Source organism: Prunus mume, linkage group LG3 (genome assembly GCF_029339155.1).
Source record: "Prunus mume cultivar Tortuosa linkage group LG3, ASM2933915v1, whole genome shotgun sequence".
NCBI lineage: Eukaryota > Viridiplantae > Streptophyta > Magnoliopsida > Rosales > Rosaceae > Prunus > Prunus mume.
In genome coordinates, this window is record NC_142700.1 from 6393665 (window position 1) to 6409820 (window position 16156).

The following is a 16156-nucleotide window of genomic DNA, read 5'->3' on the forward strand; positions in this document are numbered from 1 at the left end:
GTCTTGTTGCCTAGGCAAATGTGTAGACTAGAACATTGCGGAAAGAAATTAGAGGGATTTTTCATGTCAAGCCCACGATCAAACCAATAGCTGGATTTTTAATGGCAACCCCTAATTTTTCTCAATCTTTTAATCAGTTCATCCAAGTAGGGATATATTCTTTATGTGGAATGAGGGATGGGACCTAATCTCCCATTTGACGAAAGAGTTGACCAATCCATTGCTTTGATCCTAAGGCTTACTATAATCATCTTTTGGAATTTAATGGAAGAGATCTTTACTAATTATTAGGGGAAGATATCTTTAGTAATTTAATTGAAAAGATATCTCAATCAAAATATAAAACCGTCAGTACCAGTTTTAATGTTTGACTTCCCCTTCCAAATTTGAAGTCTAATACTCTCCCCAAGATCTCGAGCATCTGCATTTAGAGATGGTGCATTTACCCGCATTTCATAAAATTGGAACCATTCAACTAATCGAATGCTTGTGAATATGCTACATCAGTTACAATAAATTTGTTTCCTTTTTAAAAAAACTGACCCTATTTAGTGCATTAGATAGAAAAAATAAATAACAATCCCTTTGATAATAAATTCTCTAGTTTTGCCTACCGCTCTCTTGGGTCTTCCTCTGTATTTGTAATCTATTCTTCTTCTTCCTTATATATATATATTTTTGGTTTTTTGGCTTCTTCTTCTACTTTATTTCAGAGCTTCGACTTACAAGAGGAGTCAACCAAGATGTTGTAGACTCATAATTGGTTCTAGGTTTTCAGAAAACTATGATAGGAAATTTCCTGTGCTAGGAGGCAATACATCCAACTGTTCTGAACAACAAGCAGGCCCTCCTAGTCCATTCCTTCCTCCCAAGTTCAAGTGTCGTACCACAGAGTGATGGATTGTTAATTTGGAAAATGGCTTAATATCACAAAAGGTCCCTAAGGTTTACGAAATTATCAAATTGCATTCTTAATGTTTTTTTTGTCTCATTCGTGGTCCCCAAAGTTAGTATGTGTAATCATAAATGGTCCAAGATTCATCAAAAACTCCGTTAGTTTGCTGACGTTACATTTATATATATATATATATATATATACATATATATACCACAAAACATTCTTCAGGTTCATGCACCTATCACAAATGGTCCCTACAAAATTTTTTAATTTAAAAATATATATTGTATTTTAAATACACGTGACACTACATTATTTGATATGTGGGCTCCACATATATGCCAAATCAACAAACTAATGTAGTTTTTTAAAAATAATTTAAAAATCATAAAACTTAAAATTGAAAAAACAAAGAGTTTAGGGTTCATAAATGGTCCTCAAGGATAAAATCTTCTACAAATGGTTTTTTCATTTTTAAATTTTATGATTTTTATTTTTATTTTTATTTTTTATAAAAAAAACTTCACTAGTTTGTTGATGTGGCAGATATGTGGAGCCCGAATCTTCAAAAATATAGTGTCATGTGTATTTAAAATACAATATATATTTTTAAAAAGAAAACCATAATTTTATGAATTTTAAATTAAAAAATTAAAAAATTTCTCAATGACCATTTATGATAGGTGGGTGAACCTCATGAATGTTTTGTAATATGTATATATATATATATATACTAGCCCCTTGGCACATGCTGTACAATTGGTTTCCCTTTTATACATACATATATATATATTAATTTTTTATAATTAAGAAAAGATAATATGGGTAGTCATGTTCCATAAAAGTAGGACCTATTATCTGATTTTGTTTTTAATTTTATTTTGTTTAATATGAAAAAATATGAATTTACCATATTATTCTCATTTAATTAATAATTTCAAGGGATATTCATTGAAATGTCACCTGAAAAAAAAAATTAAGTGAAATGTCACCTGAATTTTTCAAAATTCATTATTTGTCACCTCACTTTAACATCATCCAATTTTCCAACTATTTTCAAGGGTATTTTAGTCTTTTTATTTTCAAGAGTATTTTAAAAATGGAAAAATCATTATTAAAAATTATGAAAAGACCCTTGAAAATTATAAAAATTATATATCTTTTCACATTTAATCCCCAACCATTTTTACATTTAAGCTTTATTTTTTTAATAAATTTTTTTAAAAATATCCTTGAAAATGAAAACACTAAAATACCCTTGAAAATAGATGGAAAATCAGATGATGTTAAACTCAGGTGACAAATCATGGATTTTGAAAAATTCATGTGACATTTCACTTAAATTATTTTTTCATATGACAAATTGAAACTAAGGTATAAGTTCAGGTGACATTTCAACAAATATCTCTAATTTCAATTCTTAATGTTTGCATTAACCGAGAACATTTTTTAGTATTTTGAATGTTTCACCATTCTCTGCATTTTCCTTTATATATATATATATATATATATATATATTATATGTCACATCAGCAAATTAACATAGTTTTTTATGGAACTAACAGCAGGGATCATTTGTAATCACACATACTAACCATGAGGACCACGAATGACAAAAACAAAATTAAGGATGCAATCTGATAGTTTCGTAAACCTTAGGAACGTTTTGTGATATTAACCCTTTGGAAAATTGTACTTTCTTCCTCTTTCTCACATACGTCTTTAACTCCATGGTTTGCTAACGATGGGTAGTGTAACCCAACATTGAAGAAAATAAACGACCAAGCCCGTTCATCAATCAGAATATATAGTAATCAATTGGGTTGTTTTTATTATCAATTTCTGCTGATAACTACAGCTTGCGATAACAAGCAATTGCAATAGTGTATTTGGAATTTAAATGCTATTGATTGGAGCAGAAAGCCGAAAGAGAAAAAAAGAAAAGATCAGCTTACAAAGACACAGGAGGGAAGAACCAAGAGAGCGGTAGGCGAGACTGGAGATGGAGGGATTTTTTTTATTTTTTATTTTGGTTGTCAAAGCCACTAACAGCTTTAGTTTTAAAAAAATGAAACAAACTTATTGTAGCCAATGTGGCATATTTACAAGCATTGGATTAGATGAATTGTCCAATTTTTATGAAATGAGAGTAAATGCACCATTTCTAAATGTAGAGGCTCGGAATCCCTCTCCCCAACATCTCCATCCAGCCTATCATTTAGTGAGCTGGCCAAGATAGGATTGTGGTTGGGTCCGGTCCTGTCCCACCTCTCGTCATGGGGGATAGGACTTGTTTTCAATGATATGTGGAACAATTGTCCATCTCCAAGCACCAAATATGAAAGACGACAATAGTCCATTTTAATCGAAATAGTCATGTCCGTCCTGTCCAATTCAAACCATGCATGTAACATACCATAGTTCTTATCAGTATTAATAATTCTCTATCTTCTTCACACTATTTTTTAATTCACTAGGTAAAAGCACAATTTCTAGTTTAGCCATAACAATACAATCAATAACTTTGGGATAGAGTTCTTTAATCACTGTCTATATAGTTTCCTCTTCATGATCATAGTACAAAATAATTGAATAGCAGTGGAAAAATCCACCCCTTATATTCAAATGAGGTTGGTTCACTTATTTAGAATATAGAATGGAGGTAATTGATAACACCTTTATCAACATGAAATGCCTTCACAAGAATGTCATTGGCAATGCTAGGCTTGGACCCAAACACAGCACTAGCGATTATCACCACACCTGGATTTTGGCTGCTGAGAGCTACAATAGCAACAGCGTGACCGGATCCTACATTTCTCTGGTAGTGCACAAGTCCAATGGGGAAAACAAACACATCACCCTTCTGCAACACCTTGGTGATGTGACGATTTTCGGGGCTCGATGTCACAAACCCAACTTCAAGGCTGCCTTCCAGGACTGTGATAATTTCGGAGGCGCGAGGATGAGTGTGCGGAGGATTGACACCTGACGGTGCATAGTCGATACGGACAAGAGAAATGCCGAGAGTGTTGAGTCCTGGTAGCTGAAACACAGTTACTGGTGTTACACTTGACCCAATTGGGTTTGATGTGTTGCCTTCTAAATGAAGTCCACAAAATGAAAAATCAGCAGCTTCAACTGTCTTGGGGTCCTTGCAAGCTAGGCCATTAACCAGCACTGCCACATTTAACTTGCAAGTTAGTTTGGTAATAACATCATATTACATAGAATTCAAACCAATTTGAGTGTTTTGGTTAGTTTTTTTCACAAGCAGAGAAGCAAAAAAAATCATATATACCTCGACTTCTTGTGTCTGCAACGCAGAAATCTTGAAGCGGACTATGATCAGATGCAATGACAACTGACAAAGAAAAAGATAAGACCAACCCAAAGAAGAAAATATAAAAGGCCATTTGGTATTTTAATATGCTGCTCTAGAAGTTGTGTCTAATTTGTGGGTCAAATTAAAGTTGTGGGAAAAAATTGTGCAAAAGTGAGGAACGGCAAGGGTCTAAAACAACTACAACCATATATATATGTGTGTGTATATCTCTGCAGTTCAAGCACTGAAATATATAAAGTCTGTGGCCCCTTCTTTTCCATTTTTTCCTTTTTTTATTAGTGCTTGTTGCCTAGCGGCGTGCTACAGTAGTAGCAAAGGGATATAATGGCTTGCTCTCATGCAGACAAGCTAGTAGCAAAGGGATATAATGGCTTGCTCTCATGCAGACAAGCGTTCTCTTGTGTAATTAAATTTGAGAGCTGAAGTGGTCGGCTCCTTGTATCTTTGGCCTACCATTCACCAAGGTGTCTTTATGTATAAGGGACAGAGTTATAGCTCTTTTTCCATGCGCACTTTGAAATCACATTTTGGTTTAGCTTTAAAAACTGATATCGTTGGCCTACCATTCACCAAAGTCTGCTTATATATTGATGTGATTTAATTACTTTCTTAAAAGTATAGATAAAAACAGGGATATTTGTTCTCCATGTGGTTTATTTGTTGTGTGAGAATCTACTTATTTTGTCACATGAAAAAGCCTTTGGCTATTTGATCACGAAAATGCTATAATGAGGGGTTGTGGAAACAAAAGATCTTTGGTGGAGCCTGGTTGGTGTTGTATATTGAGCTATAAAAAAATGAACAAAGTTAACCTAAATGAAGCAGAGCCGGGCCAAAGAGCAACCAGGCCAAGACAGAGCAGATCACTCCACAGCAAAGGCCTAAACAAAGTAGTAAAAACATTGACCAGACCACACAAGGCAAGCAAAATAATAAAACAAGAAAACATATATATATATATATATATATATATCAACTTGGTTTAGATTGCTTATTGAAAATAAACACGAACCGTGCGTTTTCTTTATAAATAAAAAAACACATTAGACACTCTCAAATAAACTCTCAGTCCCTTTTGACTTCAATAGAGCAGATTCCATCTTGGAGTCTAAAACCTTGACTGGAAATTGTAAATTGTGTCCTTATCCACTTGGAAAGCCCTTGTAAGAACATCACTAGAGATGTCAGGATTCGATCCAAACACTGCATTTGCAATGGTAATAACACCTGGATTTTGGCTGCTGAGAGCTGCAATGGCAACTGCATTACCATATCCAATATTGCGCTGGAAATGCAAAAGGCCTACTGGGAACACAAACACATCACCCACATGAAGTATCTTGGTGATGAGACGGTTTTCGGGGTGGGAGGTGATAAAGCCTACTTGGAGGCTCCCTTCAAGGACTGTCAAGACTTCACTGGCTCGAGGATGTGTGTGTGGAGAATTAACACCCCACGGTGCATAATCGATACGAGCAATGGAGATGCCAAGAGTGTTAAGTCCTGCAATTTGGGCTACATTGACTGGGGTCACATGTGAACCGACCGTGTTTGATGTGTTGCCTGCTAGGTGAAGGCCACTGAAGGAGAAGTCATTGGCTTCAACAAACTTGGGGTCCTTGCAAACAAGGCCATTGACTGGTACTGAAATCATATGATCATGAGAGAACTACATTAGAAACATATATATAATTACCAGTTTACCACTAGCTGACTGATTGATATGAAGTCCTTTTTGGGAAATACAGTAACATATGTAATTATATATAGCTACCTGATCTTACTGGGTCAGCCACGCAGAAATCCTGAAGAGAACTTGGATCAGTTGCCAAAGCAATGGAACAAGTTATGGCGATGAATGCCAAAAATAGAAACTGAAAGGCCATTGGAAATAATTCAACTCCAAGTTCTCTTAAACTTTTTTTAAGGATGAACTTGAAAGAACTGTGGATTAAGACCACTACATGTCTCTGATTTTATAGAGATTAAGAGTGTTAAATTTTCTAGTCTTTGTGTGTGATCATTGAAAGCTTGTCATCACTTACCTCCCTTTATCTATAGGTGCCGGCATTGAAATGGTTTTTTTCTGAATATATGATAAAGAATATATTGCTCACAAATCTTGAACTGCAAAGTTGGCAGTTGGCAGTTGGCATGCAGATTATAAAATCTTCCTACGTACGTACCTCTTTTGCTGCTCTGTTTATAATGCATCGATTTTTGTCATTCAGATTCTATGTATTAGTTATTAACTGTTCCACATACTTGCTATGTACTTAGAGTATGCATGCAGCTGGAACCTTCGGAGTATTAAAAGGAGTCATGATTTAGAATGTAGACAGCATTTAGTATTGGAGGTTTCTTTTTGTTTTAAGCAAATTTAAATGGAAAGCCGGTTCGGGTTTTTTTTAATATTGTCCGAAAGAACCAGAAATAAATGTGAACTTGTTTTTTATTCAGAGATGTGGACTCGTTTTTTAACTCATTTTTTTATGTCTCAACAAATTTTGGTTTTTTTCTTCGACACAGAACAAACTTTATGTTTTAGTGTCATTGCATTGGTCCTTTGATTTCAAGATCATCGTTTTGTTGTTGCTTGGTTATCTTGGTTTTCAGTCTATAAATCTTTTAAGCCATGTAGATGGGTTCCCAAAAATAGCTATTTTTAAATCACTGGTGATGAAAACTACTATAGAAACAGTTTCCAAAACTCAAAGCACTCATCTTTTCCTTCAAACTCTATGTCATGGCAGAACTTCAGGATTGGTAGCAAACTTCGACAACTATTATTCTTTCTCGGAGCAATAGAATCAAACATAAACAACAACAGATCAACTTGATAACATATCAAGTGACCATAAACGAACGTCTGAATCAAACAAAATAATTGACCAACAACATGACTGCAATGAAAAATAAACTGTCCAAATTTTCTAACACTACATTACACACTTCAAATGAATTCTAAGTCCCTTTTCATTGAATTAGATTCCAAATTGGACTCTACTTGGACTGGAAATTGTAGACCGCATTCTCATCCACTTGGAAAGCCTTTGCAAGAATATCCGCAGAGATGTCCGGCTTTGATCCAAATACCACATTTGTTATGGTAATGACACCTGGATTTTAGCTGCTGAGAGCTGCAATAGCAACTGCATTACCATATCCGACATTCTGTTGGTAATGCACAAGGCCTACTGGGAACACAAACACATCACCCTTCTGAAGCACCTTGGTGATGTGGCGGTTTTCAGGGTTGGAGGTGACAAAACCCACTTTGAGGCTCCCTTCCAGGACTGTTAAGATTTCGCTTGCTCGAGGATGTGTGTGGGTAGGATTAATTCCCCATGGTGCATAGTCGATGCGCGCAATGGAGATGCCAAGAGTATTAAGTCCTGATATTTGAGCTACATTAACAGGGGTCACGTGTGAGCCAACTGCGTTTGATGTGTTTCCTGCTAGGTGAAGCCCACTGAAGAAGAAGTCATTGGCATCAACAAGTTTGGAATCCTTGCAGACAACACCATTCACCAGTACTGAAATCATGATGAGAAAATTCCATTAGAAACATAAAAAAATTCCACTAGCTGGTTGACATTATCCTCGTATATATGTACATATGAATATGATTCTAGCTAGCTAGCTATCTAAGGTTTTCGGATCAGCCACGCAGAAATCTTGAAGAGAACTTGGGTCAGATGCCAAAGCAATGGAAGAAATTATGGCAAGGAAAGCCAACAACAGAAGCTGAGAGGCCATTGGAATTTGGAATTCTTTGGCTCTATATTGTCACACTGTCAAGACAGTAAACTTTGGAAGCAAGTATAAACTTGAATTGTGGATTGAGAACATATGCCGCTGCAGCTTTTATAGAGAGGGAGCTCGAGCTTGTGGGTTGTCCTATATGCACCGAAAATGTCTATTAGTCTTTGTATCTGCGTATGTGAATTTGTTCTGTACTGAAAGCTTGTCATCAATTACCTGACTCAAATCTCAGATGCCGGCCTTTAAATGGTTCCTTTCTGTGTATGTATGATAAGAATAGCTAACCAGGTCAAAGTTAATGAACGGAGGCTATCTTATTATTTTATAGTGGAAATTTTGGCCCTATTCTTAACTTGATGAGCTTCAGGAGACTTCTTCAGTTGAACAGGTCATTATGAAGCTAACTTATATGCCTTTATATTTATACAATACTTGATTTTGTCAAACTCTGTCTTGAGATATTTTATCAATCTAGAAGTTTCTTTCATATATGAAAAACTACGAACGATAACAAAGGAAATTCTTTCTATGTAAATTATTCTTCGATTCCATCAGACAACCATGCAAATCCTTTGCACAATTGAGTGTAATATGAAGGGTCACTTACCTTGTTGGAAGATAAAGAGAAAAAATTAAGGAATTTAGCAAGCCACCAACAGTTTGCTTAAGATATTTCAAAATGGTTGCTTCCATCATGGAGTTTTAGCCACAAATTCTTTTCTGGCCACATTTTCTACGTAAAATACCATCAGCGAGTATTTTTTGCTAATGATCCATAGAGAAGAAATCACCATATCATCTCTGTACAGGTATCTTCTGAAACCACAACTAACAGGATTTCATTACTGAAGGTGTTTAGCAGCGAACCACCTTATCTTGCAGTGCTCATAGCTGGAGGCATTTTCATGATCAGTCAACCTAACAGTTACCTATAGCTTAGTTTCTAATCTTCAGGATTCCCAATTGGTCTCATTGTTTTATTTTACCCTTGTTACATCAATTTTCCGTTCAGCAGAATTTATGTTCTCCTTTAACTGCATTGGTCTTTTGCTTTCTGGATCATCATTCTTGCTTTAACTGATTGGTTTAAGCCCTTAAATCTTTTAAGGCAAGGCAAGAATTCTACAAATAAATAAATAAAATTTCCTAACCTCTTGTCAGTTGTTCATGAGATTGCATGGACATTTGCTAGCTGGCTAAAATTGTTTTCCAGTACTTTAACCATGGCCTCCTTATATGATAGCAAACTTCAATAATAATTTTATTTCTTGGAGCCTCGAATCAAACAAATAGCAAATAAACTTGAGTACATTTCTAAGTGAGCATAAACAAATGATTCTGAATCAGACGAAATTTATGGTAGACCAACAAGACTGCAACGAGAAATAAACTGTGACAATTTTCTTAACACTACATTACACACTTCAAATGAATTGGCTGTCCCTTTTCAGTGAACTATAAAGGTTCCAAATGGGACTTTAAAACTTCGACTGCAAATTGTAGACTGTGTTCTTCTCCACTTGGAAAGCCTTTGCAAGAATATCAGCAGAGATGTCGGGCTTTGATCCAAATACTGCATTTGCAATGGTAATGACACCTGGATTTTGGCTGCTGAGAGCTGAAATGGCAATTGCATTACCATATCCCACATTTTGTTGGAAATGCACGAGACCGACAGGGAATACAAACACATCACCCTTCTCAAGTACCTTGGTGATGAGACGGTTTTCGGGGTTGGAAGTGACAAAACCCACTTTGAGGCTCCCTTCCAGGACTGTCAAGATTTCACTTGCTCGAGGATGTGTGTGTGGAGGGTTAACACCCCATGGTGCATAGTCGATACGGGCAACAGAGATACCAAGAGCGTTAAGTCCTGCAATTTGGGCTACGTTGATAAGGGTCACACGCGAACCAACTGCATTTGATGTGTTGCCTGCTAGATGAAGCCCACTGAAGAAGAAGTCACCGGCTTCAACAAGCTTAGGATCCTTGCAGACAAGACCATTCACAAGTACTGAAATCATGATGAGAAAATTACATTAGACACGGATATAGTTTACCATTTTATCATAGTATGCATGTATTTGTTTTGCAGAAATACAACAAAAAATATATGAAATTGTGATTCTAGCTACCTGAGTTCTTTGCATCAGCCACGCAGAAATCCTGAAGAGAACTCGGGTCAGATGCCAAAGCAATGGAAGAAGCTATGGCGAGCAATGCCAACAAGAGAAACTTAGAGGCCATGGGAAATTCTCTCTATCTTAATGTCACACTATATATCAAAGATTCAAGGCAGTAAACAGAGAGATGGACCAACTTTGCTTAAACTTTGTAAGCAATGATATATATAAACTTGAGTTGTGGATTGACACCATATCTCTGTCTCTGCTTTTATAGAGAGAGGGATCTCTTCTCTACGTGTTTGTTGTTGTCCTATGCTTTGAAAAAGTCCAGTCTTCATTTTTATCCTTGTAGTACAAATTTTCATAGAAAGCTGCTTGTCATCGCTTATCTGATCACTTTAATTTTCAGGTGCCGGCATTGGTGCTTGGCCTGATGTCATTTAGGAAGCATTCCTTTCTCTGTGTGACGAGAATCTTTAGCTGGGTCAGATTTGATGGAGAGGCAAAGCCAGTTGCCTTGCTTTGACTTAAACAAGGATATATAATGTCTGGAGCAGATGTGGACTTATTCAATTTGGTGTAGTTCTGCACACAAAAGTATGAAACATTTAAAAATTTGTTAAACTGCTGTATCATTAAATATTATTTTATGATTTATGATAGACAGAGGATTTCGGAAATCACTCCATCATAATAACACGATTGCAATCAGCTCCACCAAATTGCTTTATCTTGAGGATTTCCGAAATCCCCTGTCTATCAGATTAAATCATCAGAGCCTGAGAAAGCTTGCCCTTGTTCTAATTAATTTTGTTGAGCAGCAAACCATTCTTTATAAACAAACTAAATGATCGCTAAAAGAACATGAATTTTGAAAAGAGTAGGACTGGTACCTTGAACTGTATAGGCACAAAAGTAGGTAAATATGCATGCATGACCAATAATAGTGAAGTTCATCCCAGACTTCAAATCTGTCAACATTTGCATCAGACAACCATGCAAATCCTTTTACACAATTGAATGTAATCTGAAGGGTTAAGAAGAGAGAATCGGTGAGTCGAGATGGGCTGAGGATTTGTCAAATAACTAATTTTAAAACGTATTTGAAACACTTTGGCTTATTAAATTCTATGAGGATTTGGCCTAAATCCAAATCCAGTCAATTAATACACAACTGAACAACTGGATTTGGAGTTAGGATCCCAAGTCCAAATCCACCCTTACCCAAACGGACAAAGAATTTAGCATGCGGCTAAAACTTTGCTAAAGTTATTTCAAAAGGCTTACTTCCTGCATAGATTTTTAATGACAAATTCTTTTAGTGACCACATACCTCATGATAATTTTTTTTTTTTGGACTAATGATCCATAGAGAAGAATTCACCATATCATCTCTACAGGTATATTCTGACACAACAAAACAGAATTTCATTAGTAAAAGTGTTTAATTAGCAACAAACCACTTTGTCGCCGCCTTATCTTCCAGTCTCATAGCTGGAGGCATGTTCATGATCCGCCAACCTACCAGTTACCTAGCTTAGTTTGTAACCTTCAGGATTCCCAATTGCTCTCATTCTTTGATTTTAGGCTTGTTACTTCACTTTTCCATTCAGCAGAAATTCTATTCTCCTTTAATTGCATTGGTCTTTTCATTTCTAGATCATCATTTGATTGGTTTAAGCCCTTAAATCTTTTATGGCATGGCAGGAATCTAAAAAGGTTTTTTCCTGACCTCTTTCCAATTGTTCATGAGATGTTAGATATGCATGGACGTTTGCTAGCAGGCTAAATTTCATTTACTATACTTCAACCATGGCCTCCAGATATGGTAGCAAACTTCCATAATTTTTATTTCTTGGAGCAATAGAATCAAACAAAAAACAAATCAACTTGAGTACATTTCTAAGTGAGCACAAACAAATGATTCTGAACCAGACACAATGACAGACCAACACGACTGCAAAGCGAAATAAACTGTAACAAACAATTTTCTAAGCACTACAATACACACTTAAAATGAATTTTACATCCCTTTTCAGTGAACTATAGAGGTTCCAAATGGGACTTTAAAACTTCGACTGGAAATTGTAGACTGTGTTCTTCTCCACTTGGAAAGCCTTTGCAAGAATATCAGCAGAGATGTCGGGCTTTGATCCAAATACTGCATTTGCAATGGTAATGACACCTGGATTTTGGCTGCTGAGAGCTGCAATGGCAACTGCATTACCATATCCCACATTTTGTTGGAAATGCACAAGACCGACAGGGAACACAAACACATCACCCTTCTCAAGTACCTTGGTGATGAGACGGTTTTCGGGGTTGGAAGTGACAAAACCCACTTTGAGGCTCCCTTCCAGGACTGTCAAGATTTCACTTGCTCGAGGATGTGTGTGGGGAGGGTTAATACCCCATGGTGCATAGTCGATACGCGCAATGGAGATACCAAGAGCGTTAAGTCCTGCAATTTGGGCTACATTGACAGGGGTCACACGCGAACCAACTGCATTTGATGTGTTTCCTGATAGGTGAAGCCCACTGAAGAAGAAGTCATTGGCTTCAGCAAGCTTGGGATCCTTGCAGACAAGACCATTCACAAGTACTGAAATCATGATGAGAAAGTTATATTAGACACATTAGATACAGATATAGTTGACTATTTGATCATATTATAGATGTATGTTTTCTGCAAATACAAGCAGAAATGTATGAAAATATGATTCTAGTTACCTGAGTTCTTTGCGTCAGCCACGCAGAAATCCTGAAGAGAACTCGGGTCAGATGCAAAAGCAATGGAGGAAGTTATGGCAAGCAATGCTAACAAGAGAAACTTAGAGGCCATTGGAAATTCTCTCTATCTTAATGTCACACTATATATCCAAGATTCAAGACAGGAAGCGGAGAGATGGAGCCACTCTGCTTAAACTTTGTAAGTGAGGATATGTATAAACTTGAGTTGTGGATTGAAACCATATCTATGTCTCTGCTTTTATAGAGGGAAGGGATCTCTTCTCTACGTGTTTTTTGTTGTCCTGTGCTCTGAAAAAGTCTTTTTTTAAACCCTATAGTACAAGTTTTTCATATAAAGCTGCATGTCATCGCTTATCTGATCACCTTAATTTTCTGGTGCCGGCATTGGTGCTTGGCCTGCTGCCATTGAGGAAGGGTTCCTTTCTCTTTGTGACAAGAATCTTTAGCCGGATCAGATTTGATGGAGGCCGTATCATATTACTCACAAATTTAAAAGGGCTTCTAGAATAAATTTTATAAAACTCTCGGCACCTATTTCTCTGCTCTTTCTGCAATGAATAGATTTATTGTCATTCAGAATTTATGTTATAGTTATATACTACACAATTGGTAATATTCTATATACAGCTGGGAAGTATCAGATAATCTATTGGAGGCTTCTTTTTGTTTCATGCAAATTTGGTTTGAAATCCAGTTGCCTTGCGTTGACTTGAACAAGGATATATTATGTCTGGACAGCAGGTGTGGACTCATTCAATTTGGTGTAGTTTCCACACAAAAGTATGAAACTTTATTATAATAAAAAAAGGTTAACATGCATCATTCAGTCATGCTTGTACATGAGACATCAGAAATGCATTAATTTAAGCCAAGCTGCAGGACCATCCTCTAACCAAATAGACGCATCCATGCATGTCTTAGCAATGCCTTAGTTTCCAAGTTATGAGTTACAAGTCTAAACAAGCCATTAAAACTTGATCCCTAAAACAGAGAGAAAAAGGAGTAAAAAAACAGGCCATTAAACAATACTTCAATATACCATCTCCTGCTGATTTAGGGATCAAGGTTTATGATTCAACTCTCAATTCGTCGAGAGCCGAACTCAAGGCTACACCATATTATTATGTATAAAACTCAATGTGCTGTAGTTCAAACCAACAGATTTCATTCATTTATAGAGTAGAGCACTGAGGTTTCTTGTCAGCAAAAATGGAAATTTACCCAATTCTTGAAAGAAGGGCACTGAGGTTTCTTATCAGCAAAAATGGAAATTTACAAGTCCTTGGTAAAATTATTACATTAATAATCAAATCTACTCAAAATTATTTTCATGGCATGACCTCCGGGTGTGGTAAGTTAGTATCAATGTCCATGATTATCACTCAAACCAATAGAATGAAACAAAATAATAGATCAACTTTGATTATACTGGTGTATGAGCACAAACAAATTATCTTCATGAAGTATCAGCATCAAACAAAATAACAGACCTTGTTCCTAAAATAACAAAAACAAAATACAAGACAAACATGATTGCACCCCTAAGTGAAACGTAACGATTCTCTAAACACTAATACACACTTCAAATGACCCTTTTTAGTCCCTCTTGATTGAATCAGAGGTTTCAAATTGGACTCTAGAACTTTGACTGGAAGTTGTAGACTGTGTTCTTATCCACTTGGAAAGCCTTTGCAAGAATATCAGCAGAGATGTCCGGCTTTGATCCAAATACTGCATTTGCAACGGTAATAACACCTGGATTTTGGCTGTTGAGAGCTGCAATGGCAACTGCGTTACCATATCCAACGTTCTGTTGGAAATGCACAAGGCCTACTGGGAACACAAACACATCACCCTTCTGAAGCACCTTGGTGATGAGGCGGTTTTCAGGGTTGGAGGTGACAAAACCAACTTTGAGGCTCCCTTCCAGGACTGTCAAAACTTCAGTGGCTCGAGGATGTGTGTGTGGAGGATTAATACCCCACGGGGCATAATCGATACGCACAATGGAGATGCCAAGTGTATTAAGTCCCGGAATTTGGACTGCGTTAACAGGGGTCACGCGTGAACCAACTGCATTCGAGGTGTTTCCTGCTAGGTGAAGTCCACTGAAGAAGAAGTCATTGGCATCAACAAGCTTAGAATCCTTGCAGACAAAGCCATTCACTGGTACTGAAATCAAATGAGAAAATTACATTAGAACCATATATAATTACAGCTAGCTGATTGATATTATCTTCATAATATAGATAATATATGAATATGATTCTAGCTAGCTAGGTACCTGAGGCTTTTGAATCAGCCACACAGAAATCCTGAAGAGAACTCGGGTCAGATGCCGAAGCAATGGCACAAGTTATGGCAAGGAATGCCAACAACAGAAACTGAGAGGCCATTGTAATTTGGAAATTCTTTGGCTCTCTATTATCACACTTAAACTTTGTGAAGAAGGATAAACTTGAACTGTGGATAAAGACCACCATATGTTGCTGCTTTTATGGAGAGAAGTAGCTAGCTCGTACCTTTGTGTTCTTCTCTGCACAGAAAAAGTCTAGGCTTGAAACCGTGTGTGACAATTTGTTTAACTAAAGGCTTGTCATCTTTTACCTCGTTTTATTCAGGCAACGGCATCGGTGCCGGCATTGAAATGATTCCCTTTCTGTTTATGAGAAGAAATTAAGAATAGCCAAGTCAAAGTTAATGGAGGCTTGTATTACTCATAAAATTTAGTAATTACTTTGGCCTATTCTTGAGATTGAGTTAAGGAGACCAGTTCAGTTTCTTTTGTCAATGTTTTTAGTTGTGTATTTGCTGTTCGTTTTTAGTGTTACGTTTTTGCCCAGCAAGGATTGGAAGAAAGAAACTACAAATTGCATACTTTTCTTAAGGAAACACAAGGGTTAATTACTCAAATGGTCCTCAAATTTATACTCAATTTACATTTTGGTCTCTCAATTAAATTATTCGTTCAAATGGTCCTACTGTTACATTCTGTCAATGTTGCCGTCAAATGTAAGGGTAAAACCGTTCATAACCATCTTATGTTCCCCAAATAGGTGATAAAATGGTGATACATAGATGATACAGTGGTGATAAAGGGGTGATGGAAATTGATGTTTGTGTTTACCTTCGGTTTCTTGTTTTGTTTCATTTCTTCTACTTTTCTTTACTCATTTCTAGCATCCTAATTGTATTTTACCTTTGTGTTATGTTAAAGAAGTATTATTTATGTACTCAAACTAGAACTTTGTATAAGCCTCCAGTTCCTCG

The 16156-nt window shown here is 36.5% G+C and overlaps 5 protein-coding genes and 1 pseudogene across 5 annotated transcripts; all 6 read right to left on the minus strand.

The window, feature by feature from the left end:
- Positions 1-3428: 3428 nt before the first annotated feature.
- LOC103325263 (putative germin-like protein 2-1) lies at positions 3429-4410 on the minus strand. The gene is made up of 2 exons (XM_008227414.2): positions 4200-4410; positions 3429-4078 (listed from the first exon to the last, which is right to left on the minus strand). Exons 1-2 carry the CDS (start codon positions 4312-4314, stop codon positions 3543-3545), a joined length of 651 nt encoding a protein of 216 aa, XP_008225636.1. The 5' UTR covers positions 4315-4410; the 3' UTR covers positions 3429-3542.
- Positions 4411-5174: 764 nt separating this feature from the next.
- On the minus strand, positions 5175-6201 carry LOC103325264 (putative germin-like protein 2-1). The gene is made up of 2 exons (XM_008227417.2): positions 6019-6201; positions 5175-5888 (listed from the first exon to the last, which is right to left on the minus strand). The coding sequence occupies exons 1-2, from the start codon at positions 6128-6130 to the stop codon at positions 5353-5355; spliced, it is 648 nt and encodes a 215-aa protein (XP_008225639.1). The 5' UTR covers positions 6131-6201; the 3' UTR covers positions 5175-5352.
- A 1028-nt stretch (positions 6202-7229) lies between these two features.
- LOC148918565 (putative germin-like protein 2-1) lies at positions 7230-8335 on the minus strand (annotated as a pseudogene).
- A 906-nt stretch (positions 8336-9241) lies between these two features.
- Positions 9242-10334, minus strand: LOC103325266 (putative germin-like protein 2-1). The gene is made up of 2 exons (XM_008227421.2): positions 10145-10334; positions 9242-10023 (listed from the first exon to the last, which is right to left on the minus strand). Exons 1-2 carry the CDS (start codon positions 10254-10256, stop codon positions 9488-9490), a joined length of 648 nt encoding a protein of 215 aa, XP_008225643.2. The 5' UTR covers positions 10257-10334; the 3' UTR covers positions 9242-9487.
- Positions 10335-12201: 1867 nt separating this feature from the next.
- On the minus strand, positions 12202-12977 carry LOC103325267 (putative germin-like protein 2-1). Its single transcript, XM_008227422.2, has 2 exons — positions 12866-12977; positions 12202-12737 (listed from the first exon to the last, which is right to left on the minus strand). The coding sequence occupies exons 1-2, from the start codon at positions 12975-12977 to the stop codon at positions 12202-12204; spliced, it is 648 nt and encodes a 215-aa protein (XP_008225644.1).
- A 1353-nt stretch (positions 12978-14330) lies between these two features.
- On the minus strand, positions 14331-15402 carry LOC103325268 (putative germin-like protein 2-1). The gene is made up of 2 exons (XM_008227423.2): positions 15171-15402; positions 14331-15058 (listed from the first exon to the last, which is right to left on the minus strand). The coding sequence occupies exons 1-2, from the start codon at positions 15367-15369 to the stop codon at positions 14523-14525; spliced, it is 735 nt and encodes a 244-aa protein (XP_008225645.2). The 5' UTR covers positions 15370-15402; the 3' UTR covers positions 14331-14522.
- Between the last annotated feature and the right edge of the window lie 754 nt (positions 15403-16156).